General features: G+C 48.2%; 1 protein-coding gene across 1 annotated transcript; it reads left to right on the top strand.

The window, feature by feature from the left end:
* Positions 1–11,934: 11,934 nt before the first annotated feature.
* Positions 11,935–17,588, top strand: LOC119465268 (uncharacterized). Its single transcript, XM_049655288.1, has 3 exons — positions 11,935–12,138; positions 14,203–14,438; positions 16,958–17,588. Exons 1-3 carry the CDS (start codon positions 11,935–11,937, stop codon positions 17,313–17,315), a joined length of 798 nt encoding a protein of 265 aa, XP_049511245.1. The 3' UTR covers positions 17,316–17,588.
* Positions 17,589–18,781: the final 1,193 nt, after the last annotated feature.

Below are 18,781 nucleotides of genomic sequence, written 5' to 3'. Positions count from 1 at the left end.
ACGAAGGACAACGTCAGTCATGTTGTAATGTATTAGTTGCTCAACCAGTGGCGCAGTGGTTACACTTTTAACTGGCCTGAGCCAATGATGTCTTTATTCATCTGTCCGTTGATCACGGCAGGAATAAAAAGGTATCCGCTTCTGTAACGCAATATTCTCGGCCAATCACTGAAGACTTCTCGCGAGCGTTGACGTCCCCAGTAGCTCGATTCCCACTGTTTTATATTGGCAGCTTCGAATTTCTTCTGAAAAAAATATATTCATTTAGTGGCAGACGATACTGAGCAACAAAATGTCCACTTCGCAAGTAGTTAAAACATAGGTAACGAATTCTTGAGGTCTCCTGTCGGGACGTGTTAAACACGCGGGGCGAAAAATGATTTTGATACCATGACGCAGATGGCCTCGCCCTCGCATCTTTACTTTGAGGCAGACATTTTTACTGCATCTCATCTTCCAAAGCAGAATGAGATTGTATGCACTCAGTGCACTGATGATTCGGCATAGACTTTCAAGTCAAACGCCGTACCGAGATAGGACGTTTGACGGTGGTCGGCGCAGGAGTCTCGCGTCCTTCAGGAACCATTATATCAACTTTATCCTCTGGCTTGCTGACCTGGTCGAACTGCAAGGAGTTGATGATGGCGCCAAGCCCAGTGAATGTCTTATCAAAGAATGTTTCTAGGCTTTAGGTGAAATTGTAGCCATGATCGCCCTGCACTTGTCCCATTATTTTTCGGAGTGATTGCATTGCACCATGAGGTATAACCTGCGGTGCGCGAATTCGGCACAAAACTGCCCATCTCGTTGTGTAGCTCCGAACATGCGCTGCTTAGTCAGGTAGCAATCATGTCAAGTCCTATTCATGTCGAGTCTTGGTCGTGTAGAGTCATAGTCATGTCGCTGTTCTAGTTGTAACATCGCCGGAAAGCTATTTTATCATCAACTTTTGGCCATCATTGTGTGGCGGTGCATTCATATAAAATCTTTCGCTGGTACGCTTGAGGTAACAAAAACTATAGCTACGTCTTCCGGATCTCTGAAGCTCTTCAACCAAGAATCAACTTGTTGAAACGAGGCTGTGATATATTATCTAAGATTTGATAAAAATTGGCCACGACACTTTAAAGTCGGTCGCGAGCGTTCTCAGAAGAGCTGTTCGACGCCTATTTAGTAACTTTGTTGATAGCCTGGCAATGTTTCCTTAACTGCGATTACGGCTTATCGGTGCGATGTTTGACTACTCGCTTGTCCACAGCTGCAGATCAGGTGGTTGCTTTGGTGTGTTATTTTCTTTGGCAGTCCTTCATGAAACCTTGTTTTGAGTCCCTCCAGTTCGCAACAAAGCTGCTCGACTTCGGTTTTTAGGGCACTTGCTTCGGACACGGCTTACGGGAAGGTCCCGACTCGGGCGGCATTATCCAACTATTCGAACACGTTGATGGGGCACCGGATGGTCGCTATCTTCGTTGCACGGTGCAGGCGCTGTCTTCTAGTCAATCGTTCCACAAAAGGAGCGCGTAGTGAGCGACGATGCCACAACAAAAATGCAGCAGATCCAACGAGTTCAGTCTATATACAGCGAAACTTTGTGTGATTACACAAAGAGTCGAAGCACGACTAGGTTCAAGCATAAGCGGACGCATTCACACACACACACACAAACACAGACACATACACAAGAGCAGATACATACAAGTCATACTGAACCTTTTGTTAAGCGGAGTTGCTGACTACTAGCCAGTACGACGGATGCCTTGAACGCATCATGGCTTCAAAGGCAGCATGCGCATACGGACGTAGCGCCAATTTCAATCCATTCTATCCATAAGACGCGTTTACTGCCTCATTGCCGTGCAGCGGCGGATGCACGAAGGAAAGCTTTCTGTTTTTTTTCTTTCCCCGGCACGGCCGGCGCCGCCACTACCCTGGTGATGATGATGATGATGATGATGATCTATTGGCATCCCCTTTGAAACGGGGCGGCGACAAATAGTCACCTAGCCTGCTTGATTTAATCAGGTATACTACACATGTTCTTTATCTTGCATTTTTGTATACCTATCATTATTTTTCTTTTTCAAAAATTTACCTTGTACCGCTGCCTATGATTTTAAGAGATCAGGTCGCATCCATCTTTTCCCTACCTTTTCTCCACCAGTACTCCAATCGTCTCTTGCTGATCTCTACGGCTGATCTGTTTATGTTTCCTTCCACTTTAAACCCAAGCGCTTCTGGGAGTTGCACGTTACCTACGGTTCTCGCTGGGTGGATCCCGTCGCATTCCATTAGGATGTGCTGAGTGGTCTCTGGATCTTTACTGCAGCATACACATGTCTCATCTAATTCCGAATATTTGTTCCGATATGTTTTCGTCCTTAGGCAACCGGCTCGAGCCTCAAATAGCAAGGCACTGCCCTTTGTGTTATCGTGCAGATTTTCCCTTCTAATTTCTTTCTTCTCATTCTTGTAAATCTCCATTGTCCTTTTCGTTTCCATTCTTTGCATCGAATTCACGGTCTCTATTTCTCTCACTTTCTTTCTGATGACCCCTGGTTGTCTATTTACAGTTTCGATTATCCTGTACTTGGTTGCCAACTTCCTTGACCTCTTCCTCCATTCTGTGTCCACGCTTTTCATGTAGAGATACTTGTGCACTTTAGCCGCCCATTTATTTTCATCCATGTTCCTGAGCCTTTCTTCAAAACTAATTTTGCTTTGTGCTTCTCTGACTTCAAAAGAGGCCCAACCCATGTCTCCATGCACTGCCTCATTTGTCGTATTACCGTGTGCTCCCAAAGCCAACCGGCCTACTGATCTTTGGTTAACTTCCAAACCCGCCAATATATCCGATTTTAAGCATATAATGGCATTTGCGAATGTTAGCGCTGGCACCATTACTCCTTTCCAGATTCCACGCACCACCTCATACTTATTGTGGCCCCACAGTGCTCTGTGTTTCATTAATGCTGCATTCCGCTTCCCCTTTATTTTCAGATTATCTTGGTGGTTGCTTGAGTAATTCTTTCCTTCGTTTATGTGTACGCCGAGGTACTTATATTGCTTCACTATGGGTATTACTTGCTGTTGAATTGACACCACGAAGTTACTCGTTTGCTCATTAAAGATCATAATCCCTGATTTCTCTGTGCTAAACTTAAGGCCTAGATTTGTCGCTGCGTTCCCACAGATATTCGCAAGTATCTGTAAATCTTTTTTATTGTCCGCTAGTAGCACAATGTCGTCTGCGTACATCAGTCCAGGGATCTTCTGTTGCACCATTTGTCCATTACGCATGTAGGATAAATCAAAACCTAATTCGCTGTTTTCCAGTCGTCTTTCTATGCACTTGACGTAAAGCGTGAACAACAATGGTGACAGAGGGCATCCTTGCTTCAATCCTTGGTGAATTCCCACCATTTCATTTCATTTTCGGCCTTCCCATGCCACCTGTACTTGGTTGTCTCGATATATCTCCCTCAGCAGCTCCACGAAATCGTCATCTATGCCTTCGTATTGAAGAATATCCCACAACAATTCCCTGTCTACGTTGTCATAAGCTCCTTTAATATCTAGAAATGCTATCCATAAAGGTCTTTTCTGAGCTACTGAAATCTCTATGCACTGAGTTAGTACAAACATATTGTCTTCTAAGCGTCTGCCTGGCCTGAACCCATTCTGTAGTTCCCCCAATACACCGTTTTCTTCCACCCACTTCGACAGTTCTAATTTTATGGCTTGCATTGCTATTCTATATATCACCGACGTTACTGTAACTGGCCTGTACGAGCTCGTCTTATCCTTATCTCCTTTGCCTTTGTAGATAAGATTCATCTTGCTTTCACGCCATCCAACGGGAATATTCTTTGTTCTAATCACTTGCTCTATGGCATTAGTCAGCAGTGCCTTGCTTTTTGGACCGAGGTTTTTGATTAGCTGTATTGGGATTTCATCGGGTCCTGCTGCCGTGTTGTTAGGGACATTTTCTGCTGCCTTTTTCCAATAAAAGCTTTCTATGCTGAATTTTGATCTCTCAGGCCTCTCTGTTGTTGCTGGATCTGTTGTCTGAACTACGCTTTTTCTCGTACCGAAGTTATGCCTGATAACGTCTGTGATGTACCGCAGCGCATCATCGCCTTCATAGATGTTACCGTCTTCATCCCTTATAGCCGTTTGCGAGTTTCTAGTTGGAGCTCCGAGTGCTTTTATATGGTTCCAGAATCTTTTTGGGGCGCCTTTGTCTCTTTTGTGAATGTTATGCACCCAACGTTCACTTGCGCATTTAATTTTCTCTTGCACGAGCTCACTCGCAACCCTTTTCTTTTCTCGGTATGTATTCCATCTAAGGAGCACCTCTTCTTCTTGTAATCCCAACTTTTTGGCTTCTCGATGAACCCTAGATGCCTCTTTACGCTCTTCTATAGCTTGTTTAATTTCCTTGTTCCACCACTTACTCGGTTTCCTCATTCCAATCCAACAAGTGTATTGCCGTGTCCGCCTTATTTCATGCTGCATAACCTCCACCAGTTCCTTATATTCCCAGACTGCTGTAGGAAAAGCCTCAATTTTCTTCTCTATGTTGTTTGCGATCTCTGTTATTTGCTCGTCATTCATTTTTAAAAACTCTGAGGCTATTGGTTCATGTTCTGCGCTGGTATCTCTCCCAAACTTTAATGCTAAACGTCTATGATCGCTTCCCAGGCTATTTTTTCCATTTTCGTCTATTATCATTTGGTCCAGTTGTTCGTAGACCATTTCTGAGACTAAGGCGTAGTCGATACATGACTGCCTGTTTCCGCATTGCCACGTTACCTGTCCATGACACTTATTCTCCCTGTTAACTACTATAAGGTTCTGTTCATCACACAAATCCAGCACTAGAGAGCCGTTGTAATCAGTATATCCGTCTAAATCGTCCATGTGCGCGTTCATATCTCCCACTAATATCACCTGGCCCGAGTTACTGAACTCATTAATATCGCTTCTAATGCAATCGACCAATTCCTTATTTTTTTCCCTGCTATCACTACCTGTCCACATGTAAGCTACTCCCAGCCACGTCTTTTTACCTTGCCATGTACCACTAATCCATAAATGCTCTTTACATGTCTCGTTTACCCTTCGCCACTTCAGACCTCGCCTAATTAGTACGCCTACGCCTCCGCCTTTCCTTGACCCGGTCATTCTGTTGCACCCTTCCCATACAAAGTTGTCAATAACAGGCGGCTGCTCCAAATCTCGTAGATGCGTTTCGGTCAAGGCGTACACACTAATCGCTTCATCATTCAGTTGCGTTTGAATTTCCAGCCATTTTTCCTGCTTACGACCACCCTGCATGTTAATGTAGCAAATTTTACCTTCTCTATTCTTATCCTTTCTGCGTCTTTTCCTGACTCCTGGTCGCCTAATTCTGCCCTTTACTGGTGTTTCGCTATGTTCAATACTTAATCCTGCTTCCTGATTGCCTGGGGCCCGCCTAAAAAAGCTACAGCTCGTGCCGCGAATCGATTTCCGACCGGTGTTGCTACACTTTCACTAAAATGTATCCCGTCACGCACCAAAGCGCCTTCGCGGCCTGCTCGGTGCACTTCACGGTTGATGTCAATGACCGTAAAATTCATTGCTTTAGCTAGAGTCCAAATTTCCCTGTTTACTGCAAGAACTGCCCTTTCAATTTTATAACCCTGCCTTTCAACCTCTGGCACCGTGCACACCGCGATTTGTACTTCTTTTGAAACATTCCGCAGGTAGGTGACCCCTTTGGCTATTTGCTTTGTGATTCCTGCTCCTCGTCCGTTCAGTACGTCAATCACTCCGCCCATTATCACCACTAGGTGTCTCTCCTCCATTGTGTCCCACATGCGTTCCTTGGCCTTCGCGATCACCTCTCTAATCGGCTTTCCCGGAAGCGCGCTAACCTGGACTCGTTCGTCTGCCCCTACCCTCTCTGCTATCGCCGGTTCTACTTTACGCATGTTGGAATCCCCAACAAAGACAACTCGACGCTTTCCTTCCCCCTCACCGCCGAAAGCTGCCCCCGAAGTCACAATGCCCTCCCCTCCTTTCTTATTCTTGCCCTTGGCTTTGTTTTCTTCCCCGGCCGCGTCAGTGGTATCCCCTTCGTGACTATCACTGACGTTTGCGCCACTGCTTACCGGCGTGGCGGGTTCGGCTGTCTCTGCACTCGCATCGGAGCCAGCTCCGTTCGCGGTGCTCGCCTCGATGCGTTCATCAGTGCTTTGCAGAATGGTGGCGCTCAGCTGGATTTCTGCGTTAGCTAGCTTTTCTTCTGCCTCCTTCCTCTGCTTCTGCTCGATTTGAAGTTCCTTTTCTAGCTTTCCAACCCGCTTAGCTAACTTATCCTTGTCTTGCTCTAGGCGGTCTAGCCGCGACCCTAGCCCCTGGATGTGCAGGGGCGCGCGCTATCTGGTGGTAGTGCAAGGAACCGAGCGGCGCAAGCGGCACCCATGCTCCGCTGCGATTGGTTGGCCTATTCGGGTCAAAGGTGATTACCCATATAGCCAGGCCGCTGCCACGATCACGAGGCGCGGCGAGGTTTGCCACGAAAAGCTAAGCTTCTATTAGATGTAGACGTTTTCGGAACTCATCCGGAGCCATTTAGCACCACGTGAAACGTGCCGTTGTGGCCGTCGGTTGCCTATGGGTTTCGTGGCGGCATAAGAAACATGCGAAGACAGCGAAGCCCAGAAAAGGTGTGTCCATTGTCCTTTATTCCTCGGGGCAGCTCTTAGGCGCATCAGTTCGGCACCGATCTTCGTCGTTCTTTTGTTCGCGCAAAAGGCGCGAGATAAACAAAGAGCGTCGTCTGCCCTCATTCGTGAGAGTGGCGCAGGTGTTTTGTTCACGCAATTTTCTAGTTTATGCTACTGGGTAAAGTCAGCCATGCTGAAAGTGCGGCTTGTTATTTGTTTGCTGAGCTCATTATTTGTGCGTCAAAGTGTTGATATTTGTATAACACTGTCTAGTAGCTTCTTATTGACAGTGATAAATATGATCTATTTACCACTTCCCCCCTCTGCTTCCGTGTCATGTTGGATCTATGCGTAGAACGAGTGGCGATGAGGCTTGCAACCATTTCAAAACGAGCCGCATTAACTAATTGTGTTCAACCAGTATGAAGTACTTCAAATTAAAGGGAAGATTTACGCAATTTGACTCCCCTGTTTGACTCCCCTGACGTACGCTAACGTTGTCGCCCGGCCTTATGCTCCTCCGGCTCCTGACGCCTACCGGACCACCGGAACTTTCCATGTGCCGCCACCACCTTCACGCCCGGTTCCCGTTCCTTACTCGGCCGCTGGAGCCCCAGTCGTCAACCCATGGCGCACACCTGATAACCGGCCAATATGCTATTCCTGTGGTTTCCCGGGCCACGTAGCACGATTCTGCCGCCGTCGCAACTACCGTTTCCCTGACAGTGCGAGCGCCTCCGGCTTCATGCCTGCTCGACTTCCGCGTCATGATGTGTCTCATCTTCCTCCGGACTCGTCTTCTAGTCGCCGCCCCTTCGATTCACGCCGGTCGCCCTCCCCACGTCGTCGATCCCTTTCCCCCATGGTTCGTCGACTCAGTCCTGCCCACGAGGAAAACTAACAGTCGCAGTTCCCGAGGCAGGAACTGCGTTTACGTCGAACATTTCAAGGCCTCATTTTTCTCCTGCGAACGAAATTGAACTGTCCGTCGATGGCGTCACCGTACACGCACTTATTGACACCGGAGCCGCCGTTTCTGTTATTAGTCAAAAGTTTTGCCGCCATTTGAACAAAGTGACCACCCCACTGACTTATCTCTCGCTGCGTACGGCAACATCGCATTGCATTCAGCCCTCAGCTTCCTGCACAGCTCGGGTCGTCATTCAAGGCGTTTTGTATGTTGTCGAATTTGTCGTTCTATCCCGTTCCTCGCACGACGTCATTCTTGGATGGAACTTCCTATCTCTGAACCAAGCTGTTGTTGACTGCGCTCGTGCCGAACTTACGTTATCAGTCCCGTGCTTTGAGCCTGACGACCACCATTCTACTAAAGTTGTTGCTGCCACGGACATCGACATCGCACCTTTCTCAGCCGCTCTGGTTCCTGTGTCGTGTGACTCTGTCGCGAACTCATCTGTTTTGTTTACGCCGTCAGCCTCTTGTGCGAGCCGTCGGAACCTTCTGCTTCCTTTTGCTATCGTCACTTTTTGCGGCGGTTCTGCTGCCCTTTACGTGTGCAATCCCTCCGCGTGCCCTTCATCCATACTCCGCGGCGAGTGCTTGGGGAGCTCTGAATATTTCGACTGCACCCTCCCAGCCACCATGTTTGACGATGCGGCACCACTTCCGCTTTGCGCCGTCACTCCTCCTGGCGCGACCGATGCCCCTGTGGACGTCTTTGCTCATGCCGTCGACTCGGCACTCACACCTGTCCAGCACGAGGAAATTACCCAGCACCTCCACCAGATGCAATGGGGATGTTTTCCTTGCAACACTCGATCTGGCGTTAGAACGGCAGACTGAAACAAGTCAAAAGGGAGCTATGGCGAAGCGGGCGAGCAAGCGTTGCTTGTCTTCTTCTTCCTTCACCAGCACCATGGCCCAGTCCCTTCAGTACAATCTATTTATTTATTTATAAATACTGCGAGCTCAAACAAGATCTTAGTAGCGTGGTACACGAGTAAGTACGCAGATACAAAATGGGGAACTGCACTCAAAAGCTTCTTCACACGAGCGGGAAAAAAAAAAAGTCAAGCAACGTCACTTCAGCGGTTTTCAAATCATAGTCACACAGTGCTATCACAAACAATCTCAGCAAGCGCAAAATGCTTTTTATTAAAGATACGTCTCGAAAAGTGATAATGAGTCCTGTGTTACAGTTTTATCGGCCAGGTCATTCCAATCTACTATGAAAAAAAAAGGAATACTTGAAGCAGTTGACAGGTGTTGTAAATAGAGTTACAGCTAATTAATTAAATTATGGGGTTTTACGTGCCAAAACCAGTTCTGATTATGAGGCACGCCGTAGTGGGGGACTCCGGAAATTTGGACCTCCTGGGGTTCTTTAACGTGCACCTAAATCTAAGTACACGGGTGTTTTCGCATTTCGCCCCGCATCGAAATGCGGCCGCCGTGGCCGGGATTCGATCCCGCGACCTCGTGCTCAGCAGCCCAACACCATAGCCACTGAGCAACCACGGCGGGTAGAGTTACAGCTAGTGAGTGCCTTTGTCTGGTAGCGTAGCCTGTTGTGTAGGGAGAATGTGAGACGTGTCGATGTTGTATACGTGACCATTTATTAGTTGGAAAAAGAATTTTAAACGACACAATCGATTTCTATCCCTTATAGAAGGCAGTCGCTCCGAGATAAAGGTTAGTAATAGGAGTACGCCCATATGTATTGGAGATGAATCGAACTGCTTTTTTTTTAAGCTTTCTATCTTTTCCTCATCATCATATCATTACGAGTTTACGGCACGGACAATTCCTGGTGCGCGAGCCAATGGCCCGTGCGAAGAAGAGGAGAACCCTATAAGCTTTCACGGACGGCGGCTAGACACGTTCATCCATGGCTGCACAGCAGAACACCTCCTGGGATTCCTGCTGCGGGTAGCCGAGACTACTCCCGCCGCCGAAGGACGCGCCCCGACGGGTGTCGCCCCCTGGGTAGCCGACACCGGCTACTTCCACTGGACGGCCGGGACACGAGGCTCACGGCCTGGCCTGCGGTCCCTCGGAGTCGTCAGCCGCCGGAGCCTCCTCCGAGGTAAATAGCACACCTGTCTTTATACGTAGTACTTACATGGAGTGTTTAGGTTTCATTGCTTGCCGGGATCGAATCCCAGTCACGGCGGCCGCATTTCGATGGGGGTGAAATGCGAAAACACCCGTGTACTTAAATTTAGGTACACGGTAAAGAACCTCAGGTGCTCCAAATTATTCCGGAGTCCGGCCCCCACTACGGTGTGTCTCATAATCAGATAGTGTTTTTTTTTTTTTTTTTTTGCGCGTAAAACCTCATAATTGAACTTAATTTAGGTCTCATTGCTATAGTATCTTTTAACGTGCGAACGCGAACTATATCAGCCTGAAAGAACGTGAGTTTGGGCATTTTGGTAGTCTATTTTACGCATTTTCGCTCATAAAAAAACATAGGGCGTAACAAAGCGCTCACTCAATATGGCATGATTTATCAACTTGTACAAATGTCAAATTTGCTATATCGTAACTGTTACTCTGTCCTATATATATATATATATATATATATATATATATATATATATATATATATATAGAGAGAGAGAGAGAGGAGAGAGAGAGAGGACGAGAGAGTAACAGTTGCGTAAGCACATTTGTACAAGTTGATCAATCACAGAAATATAGGAGGCCAACAATACTTCATAAATGTAAAGTTAAGAAAACGCTACACACTAAGGAAAATTGCACTCTTTCACCCAATGTGTGTTCCAGAAATGAACACTACATTTTATTTTTACAGCAATATGTTTTGTTCTATCACTACGCGCTATATAAGGTACAACGTAAGGAAATTACAAAAGAAGCTATCTGCTCTCAGAACAGTGCGTTTGGCTAGGAACGAACGCAGAGCAGGAATTCTAATTCTTTTCTTTTCAGAGCGCTCTTTCAATGGTGAGCAACTTAATACAGCGATAGTCGTTAATTATTCGCTCCTTGCTTGGGTTTACATTTTGTATGGAGTGCGTATTAAAAAGTGAGCGGTACCGCACAAGGCACGTGAAAGGATGGTCAGGAGAAATATTCATAAGGCTTAACCGGATGATTCGAGCCAGCGGTCGAGTCTAGTGTTTTAGCTTAGGGCCATGATATCCCCCTTCATGAATTTCTCCCATGAGTTAATTCCTTCTCATTAGCACACGAGTCTCGCGACTTATTGAAGGGATTGCATAGGGTATCCCAGCTAACGTTAGCCAAGACGTTCAAGGAAACAAAAAAGATTAAAAAGACAGCGCAAGATACGGTATATTGAGACCTATTCGTGTTCGGTTGAGCAAGCGATTGTATATAATTGTATCCTGCACTGCGTTTTTGCTATTTTTCCTTCTCTTTTTTTTTGCGTTCAGCAGCATGGCTAACGTTAGCTGGGACACGGTATACTGCCCAAGAAAACGTACCTCTCCTCCCTGTAGGCAGGGCTTTCCTATAGCATACTCTTGCATACTCTCACGTTTGCGCCGTTGCTCTCACGTGACACACTACACCCTCCTCAAAATGAAGACAACTTGAAGAGGTCCTGAAGTCACTTGCCGCGAAGCCTTCCTGAACTGGCGCTTCCAAATTATGAGGCAACTCCTCCTCTCCAACTGCGCTTTCTCAGATCGCGCGCCTCCTAAGCATTTTACTCATTCGACTATAAACCAACGTCAGAAATAACAACCAGCTCTCTTAGCATTCCTCGCTGTTTGCCCCGTACACAAGGTTGCACCGAAGACTAAAATGACACGTGACTTCCACCAATGGAGGAAACCACGTGCCATGGAGGTTGCAGCGCGTCCCATGGCGGCAACCGCACGTTGCTGATGGCGCACGCGTTGTTCTTGCGGAAGAGCGTGCGCGGAGCGCGGCTAGCGCGGCGATGTAAAAACTAAAGCTTACCGTGACATGATCACCTGTATGAGCTGACTTTTGCTAGCTTCAGATTTTATCCCGAGATGCTCCTTTCCTAGTTCTCTCCTTTCTCCATGCTTCCGGCTCACTTTTCACCGTCCGTCTGGGATTGCTGAAACCTCCACCTCAGTTTTGTTCATCCCCCACGCTTCTCGAGGAAAGTCCATGGACGCGTGACTCGCGTCACTGATCATCTCTTTGTCCTGCGAAGGACCGAACGACCGGGCGTTCCCGATTCTGGGCCTGCACCGCCCTGCTCCTGGTCGGCGCTGTCCTGCTGGCCGCCACCATATGCATGGCGGCCAGCTCCAACTGGATGCTGCTGGCCTCGGCCGTGCGCGACGTGGGAACCGGAACCGGCGTCGCGACAACCACCACCGGCCAGTCAGCGGGGACTCGTCGGGCAGGCGGCCTCATGTTCCACCGCCACGGCAAAGTCGACGGCCACGACCGGAGGGTCACCGACCGCGGACGGCCTCGACCGCCGTCGGCCACCGACGTCTCCTCGGGATCACCCGTTCCGTATCGGTAGGAGGAAGCGGCGCCGCACAAGGTTCAGCAGCGTCTGGAAGCACACCAGTAAGCACGACAGCACGGTTTCTAACACCGTGCACGACAGCATGCATTATCGTGAGCTAGAATGCGCAAGCGCGTGGCGAACTGCTCTCCATGCGCAGGTTGGATCATAGCGGCGCCGATGGGCGCTGTGTTACCGACCTAAAGGGAGAGGGCTCGACTGTTCTTGTTTCGGACATCGTCCCTTCGTGCCCGCTTTCGCCCTCCTCCCCCAGTCTATAGCGCCTAAAATATTGGTCTCACAAAAACGATAAGTACAGACGGTGGTCAACTTTAGTGTGAACTATGCGTCAATCATTATTTTAGCACTTCAACCGGTGGAATATTGCGGATAAGAGACAGCGAGTTGGCAGTGACGTTTATAGGCGTATATACTGCGATTGCACGCGGAAAGAGGGAAAGGGCGTATGTACGCATTGGTCGAGCGGTATAATGCAGAAACCTGTGCGGCGTCGCATCGTGGGACGATAACAGAGCGTATAAAATAAAGAGCGGACGGCAGTTTTCATTCTGACAAGCATGAATCACTCCCAACCTGCACAAAAGTGTCCACTGGGTCGGTATTTTGTAGCGATGCCTTTCCGATGCTTATGCCTTTTCGCGTTTTTCGCGCTTGGTCAGTGGTCAGAGCGACGGTCCGCTCACGTTATCAACGGGATCAGCCGGCCGTGAGCGGTGGATGAAAAGACTAGATAGAATAAAGCGTAGCGCATCGCTATACAAAATACAATACCGGCCCTGGTCTGTTGAGATTAATCTTATAAGACAAAGATTTCATCCTCAAAAAGAGAGAGGGCGAAATAAGGCATGAAGGGGCGATGTTCGGAACAACATAAGCGCAACCCTGTCCCTTTAAGTCGAGAACACGGCGCCAATCGGCGCCACTATAGAACATGGGACTGCGCTTTGTCACGCGCTCTCGCATTCTAGCTCATACTGAGCGCGATAGTTCAATTATATATTTTGATTTTTGTGATATCCTGGTCCGCGAGTTAAGCATTGGTTGTAGCCTATATACCATGCCGGTGCGGCGATTTCTGTTGTCACAGCGCAGTACCTTTTGGTTGCGCTTCCAAAGTCGCGCCCGACCACGCTCAACTCCATCTTATTTTCGAATCTTATCAACTTCATGCAGAGCAGCGAATTCTTCGGGTCGCGTCTGCAAAGAGAACCTCAAGAAGCTATCGTCCGCCCCTCTGATCGCTCTCGGACGCCGCGACGACTGAATGGAAGCTTCATCGCGGAAGGATTAGTAGCACGCAATGCGCGATACCTCCTCTTCCCTTCTCTGGAACACGCCGCCTGCTGCCGTTACTGATTCGCTGAAGCGAACCCTATAGTTGCCGTTGCACTGAACGGAGTTGCTCGTACGGAGTGTATATACGGTATCATGCTACCGGCATTTCCATTCTAAAACACACTTTCCTTCTTCGCAGCTCTTATATTGAGCGCAGTACCACGGTGGCCATCTTGGAACACACATTTTCGAGGTTTTCAATGCGCATAAGTTGAACACATATTTTTCGAAATAGAAAACCTTCCACGCGCTGCTCGCACATAAACAGAACACACTTAGCAAATTCGAAGGTTGGGAAACACTTATGAGATATTTTTGAATTGATACTTATAAAGTTGTCCCAAAATGCTGTTGGGTGTTGGGTCTCTGTTGTCTGGTGTAAATTTTCGGCAGCAACACAAGTACGCCGCTACCGAAGATTTCCACGAGCAGTGAAGTATAGAATACACTTGGTTACTGTAATATTATCTCCTTGTTTGTCTGATTGCGCTCTGCGCCACCAGGTGGCTGCACCATGTAGGCCGTTCTTAGGCCGTTCACGTTTGCGCCTCCGCTCATTCGGTAAAACGCCCAGTCCGTTTGCGATTACCCGAATACCGGATAAGCTAAAACATTCTGTCGTCCCTGTTTGGCGTTCTCCTAACCCTAATAGTCGATCTTAACACTCGTGCGGCCTAAATAATGGGCTAGGCGGGACAGGCCAATGCGTGCGGCGCCGTCTACTACACGTACTGCCCGGCTCTGCTGGACGAGTACCGGGCCTCGCGTGCGGTGTGCGTGTCCAGCGGTGCCGATCACGTGGCCGTGTGCAACCGCGGCTCGAACCGGTTTGCCAGCCTCGAAGAGTGCTACCGGGCCTGCGGACTCCTGCAAGGGCCCACCAGGGACGCCTGCTTCGAGCAGCCACTCTTCACAGCCTGCGAGAGGTATGCAAGGGGGGTCAACGATCAACCGCAACACAACTACATCACTCTTAAAAAAACGTTTGCACCGTTTGGGGCTTACCTTGTCCCACGACGATAATCGGCATCTGTCTTGAACTCATTGCCTTCCTTTAACTCTGCGAGCCTGGTACTTTAAAGTCACAATCGAAATGCGCGTTATCAGCATGACATTGCATTATCGACACGAAAGTATATCGAGCGCAGAGGTTTCAAGAAAGGCAACGCTAGCAAGGCAGATGACGATTATCGTTGTAGGAAAAGATAAGCCCCAAAGGGTGCAAACTTTAAGAGTGCATACGATGGTTGGAGTACTCACAACTCCCTCATGCTATAGAGAGTAACTGCCCATTCCGAATCCTAGCTGCATTTCTCGAGACCAATATACGTTGATCCCAGATGGAGCGCGTTTGATCTGTTTTGTGGCTTTTAAAGCAACTGTATACACATTTTCCGGCATAATTTTGCCACACAGCACTCTGAAACAATTTACACCCTTTAGGGCTCATCCTGTATCGATTGAGTTCAGTACAATTACACCGGAATACTGTCAACTCCTTCATGCGGAAGTAACGGCTTGTCCTATAACTTTATTTTGATAGGAATAGTACTTCCTAGTGGAACACGCTTACTCCGTTTTGAGGCACTGGCAAAACTGATATAAACTGTTTGTAGAGTATACCACTACATGAGAGTACTAGAACTCCTTCACGCGGAACTCACTACTTGTTCCAAGTCTTAAGTCAATTTTCGAGTGTTAATAGTCTCCCCACGTAGAGCCCGTTTTCCTGTGTACGCCTTTTTTCCGTGTATTTTGTCGCACAGCACTTAATGAAATACATTTTACACCCGTTACGGTTCATCTTGTGTCGATTGAGCAATGGACAACTACATCAAATTACTGGCTACTCCTTTATATGGGAGTTATTGCCCCTCCCAAATCAACTCTATTCTTTAGTGTAATAAGTACTCTCCAGTGACGCACCTTTACTCGGTCTTGCGCCTTTTCCAGAATTTACACCTTTTGGGGGAAATTTTGTCGCACAACTTTTCACTCCAATTTACAACCATTAGGACTTATCTTGAATCGACTGAGTACAGTGCAACTACATAAAAGCAGTGACAACTCCTTCATACAACAGCAACAGCCTGACCCCAATCCATTTCCGGGAGTAATAAGTACGCTCCATTGAAGCACATTTACTTTGTCTTGTGGCTCTTCAAGCACTGTACACCTCAAAGATGTATAAAAAGCTGACTACTGGACATTATAGACCCCACAGACAAATATTTGCACACAGCATAGCTGACGAAGTAAAGCTTTATGCATAATTTGACCGTAAGCATGGTCGCTTAGAGGCGGAGTATTCTACACTGTTTTAAAAGTTTGCACAATTTGGGGCTTATCTTGTCCCAGAACAATAATCGTCATGGAGTGCATGCGCGTTATCTTAAGCATTCTCGACAGGAAAGTAGTGAGCGCAAAGTCTTCAAGAAAGGAAACGCAGCCGGCAGTGTAGACGCTTTAGATCCCGACTGCTCAGCATTTATAGACTATATCTTGATAAATGCAAGCAGCGTAGGCTTACGTGCAAGTTTGACCGAAATTGAAGCCCTGATAGATGACTACTGAGCGTCGACAGGTCTTCTTGATAAATATGAGCAGGTTGAGGCCTTATGATAGCTTGGCTCAGCGTAGACCTTACAGATGCACGCGACTGCTGAACATCTATATACCATCTTGATAGAAATCTGCAGACCACATATTTGCTAAGTGGGGGGTTATTAGCTCGGCGGCTTGTCTGCGAGAATATGGCGCTGATATTTTTTTTAGAGCGCAGCGTTCCCGCGTTGAGGACGCCGAGGTCGGTTATGTCGGTTAGTTACGCCGTGGTCGGTGTAACCGAGCGAACGAGCACAGCAAATGATGAAAGAGCGAACGCGAAGCGCAGCGGGAGATGAAAGACGGCGATAGCGAAGAGAGCGCGAAGACGAAAGCGGAGGAGGAGGGTGCAGCGGAAGCATAAGGAGGAAAGTGGAGGAGGAGAGTGTGACGAAAGGGCGAGGCGGAAAGCGGGTGCCGCACGAGACGTGCGTGCTTCAAGGCGGCGTCCAGACATGCGGCGAGCGCGTCCTCCGATACCATATATGGAAACAAAGCGCTGACGTGGGCTTCGGACACACTGCGCATGCGCGACATCGCCTGCGCCGCCGCCGCTAGAGAATGCGCTCCGCGCGAGTCACGCCTTCCCGTGTTCACGCTTTCTTTATGAACAATAAGTGACGACGCCACCGGTGGAAACGCTTCGTCTGCCGCTACTGCTAAACCAGCTGCCCGAGCAGAGGCTAAGCGCCGTCGCCGCCGAGAGAACCCTGTCGTTCAGAATCAAATTCTTTACCACAGTCTATCGCGAATTCAAAACACCTGAACTGCTGTGCTCAAAATTCGCATTAGGGAGTATCGTAATCATCGGTGATTTTTTTTTTTTTTTTTGCGTGTTCAGGCAGGACGTGACGGAAACCTGGTGGTACTTCGACGGGCACCGCTGCGTCGAGTGGGACTTCCCGCAGGGCGAGTGTCCAGTCAACGGGACCGGCAAGTTGCACGCCTCGCTCAGGGAGTGCCGCGACCAGTGCGAGGGCCGGCGCGGAGGTCGCCGCGACCCGCAGTGCCGCGCTCCGGCGTCGACCACGTGCGAGGAGGACCAGCTGCGGTTCCCGTATTTCGCGCGAATCCTACCCAGCGGCCGCGGCCTTTGCGTCAGGGCCTCGCTGAACGCGCTGCTTACCCACCGGTGCCTCGTGGGCGCCAACCGCTTCGACAGCATGGCAGCCTGCAGGGACGCCTGTTTGCGGCAATGATCGCGGGCCGCGGTTCCCGGCAGGGTCTCTGCACGCAGCCCGACCTTGGAGGCCGTGGTCGGGAGAGCGTTCGCATATATATATGCCAGGAGGAGTCGGCTGCACTTTGTCGCCTCTGGCGACGCTCTTTCTCAGATGTTCCTAGACCAGGAAGCGTTCATTAAAAGTATTTTTCGCAATGTCGTGGGGCACAGGTACCGTACGTGTGTCCCAGCTTGCGTTAGCCAAGTTGTGCAAGATACAGAGATAATAAATACGGTGTTCAGACGTCTGACAACCGAACAACGGAGGTCATCAGACCATATGTCTTTTAATCTTTTTTTTTCATTGACGTATATATAAGATGTCCCAGCAAACGTTGGCCAAGCTGTTCAATAACCAGTAAAAGAGCATTGAAAAACTTAGCGCAAGATATGATTTTAGGACATCCACTGTTCAGTCGTCGCAGGTCTGAACACGGTATACTCAGGGTGTCCCAACTATCATGAACCAAGATTTAGAAAATATGCAGATTCCACGTAGCTCGACGCTTGGAGATGCTCGGATGACTTATTGTATTCCGCATAATTACATAATCACACTTAATTAGTCAAACTTCTCAAATATTACAATGAGATAAGTGTCAATGAGATACATGACAAACTCCCGATACCGCTTTCTGTTGCTCAATACGTGTTACATAAGTGTTTTTCCGAGCCTGAAAGAAGCCCGCGAATACACTCAAAAGTGCCTCGAGCGGCCAGTCGCGCGGCAATTTTGCGCAAGTTTATGAGGCTCAAAGATAGGTATCTGTGTGAGCAATGGCACCTGACACGGAACTCTTAATTTTGTGCAACATGCACTACCAACGCCTCCTAAATAAATAGGAGGCATTGGCACTACATTTAATCGGATAAATATTGCATGTTTTGCCTCTTCACTTCTGCTCAGTGGTAGGAGGCCAAGACCACAATTCGGGATGGTTGGCTAAGATCTATGGTGTCTGTCCCGTGGTATGCACCTGGCAAGCTTCCGTGGTGACAAGAATCCCAATTATTGTGCACAGTTTATCAGCATGATAATATCCGTGTTACAAAGAATACCTCCAGCATGCAGTCTATATGCTTATGCTATTTTGTTGCTTCAACAAAATGCAACATCCTTTGAAGCACGCGCACTCTCTTTCTGATCAAGAAAGTAATGCACAAAAGTGAACGCTGTCCTCCCTAAATTTATTAGCGACTAGAAATCCACACTGGAAGCAATTATATTCATACACAGCAACACACACCAAAACCTAAAGGGGGGGGGGGGGGGCGTGAATTTAGTCATAAACGAAACCCGACACCCATGGATGTGTTGCATATTACTCAAGTATGCACATTCAACCTGATTTAAAGAGATAGACGGTTGATACCCTCACTCCTGTGCATGCTCTGGATATGTTAAGACTCTACTCTTTGTGTATGATGATCTTCGTCTATCAT

The sequence above is a fragment of the Dermacentor silvarum genome, chromosome 9, assembly GCF_013339745.2.
Source record: "Dermacentor silvarum isolate Dsil-2018 chromosome 9, BIME_Dsil_1.4, whole genome shotgun sequence".
NCBI lineage: Eukaryota > Metazoa > Arthropoda > Arachnida > Ixodida > Ixodidae > Dermacentor > Dermacentor silvarum.
The sequence above is the reverse complement of the archived record's forward strand: the minus strand, read 5'-3'. Positions and strand labels throughout refer to the sequence as shown.

Excerpts from the sequence above, each read along its gene's own strand:
- LOC119465268 (XM_049655288.1), top strand. The coding sequence starts at position 11,935 with ATGGCGGCCAGCTCCAACTGGATGCTGCTGGCCTCGGCCGTGCGCGAC. Across the intron at positions 12,139-14,202 it reads GACCGCCGTCGGCCACCGAC|GCGGGACAGGCCAATGCGTG; the intron begins GTCTCCTCGGGA and ends ATAATGGGCTAG. Across the intron at positions 14,439-16,957 it reads CTCTTCACAGCCTGCGAGAG|GCAGGACGTGACGGAAACCT; the intron begins GTATGCAAGGGG and ends TTGCGTGTTCAG.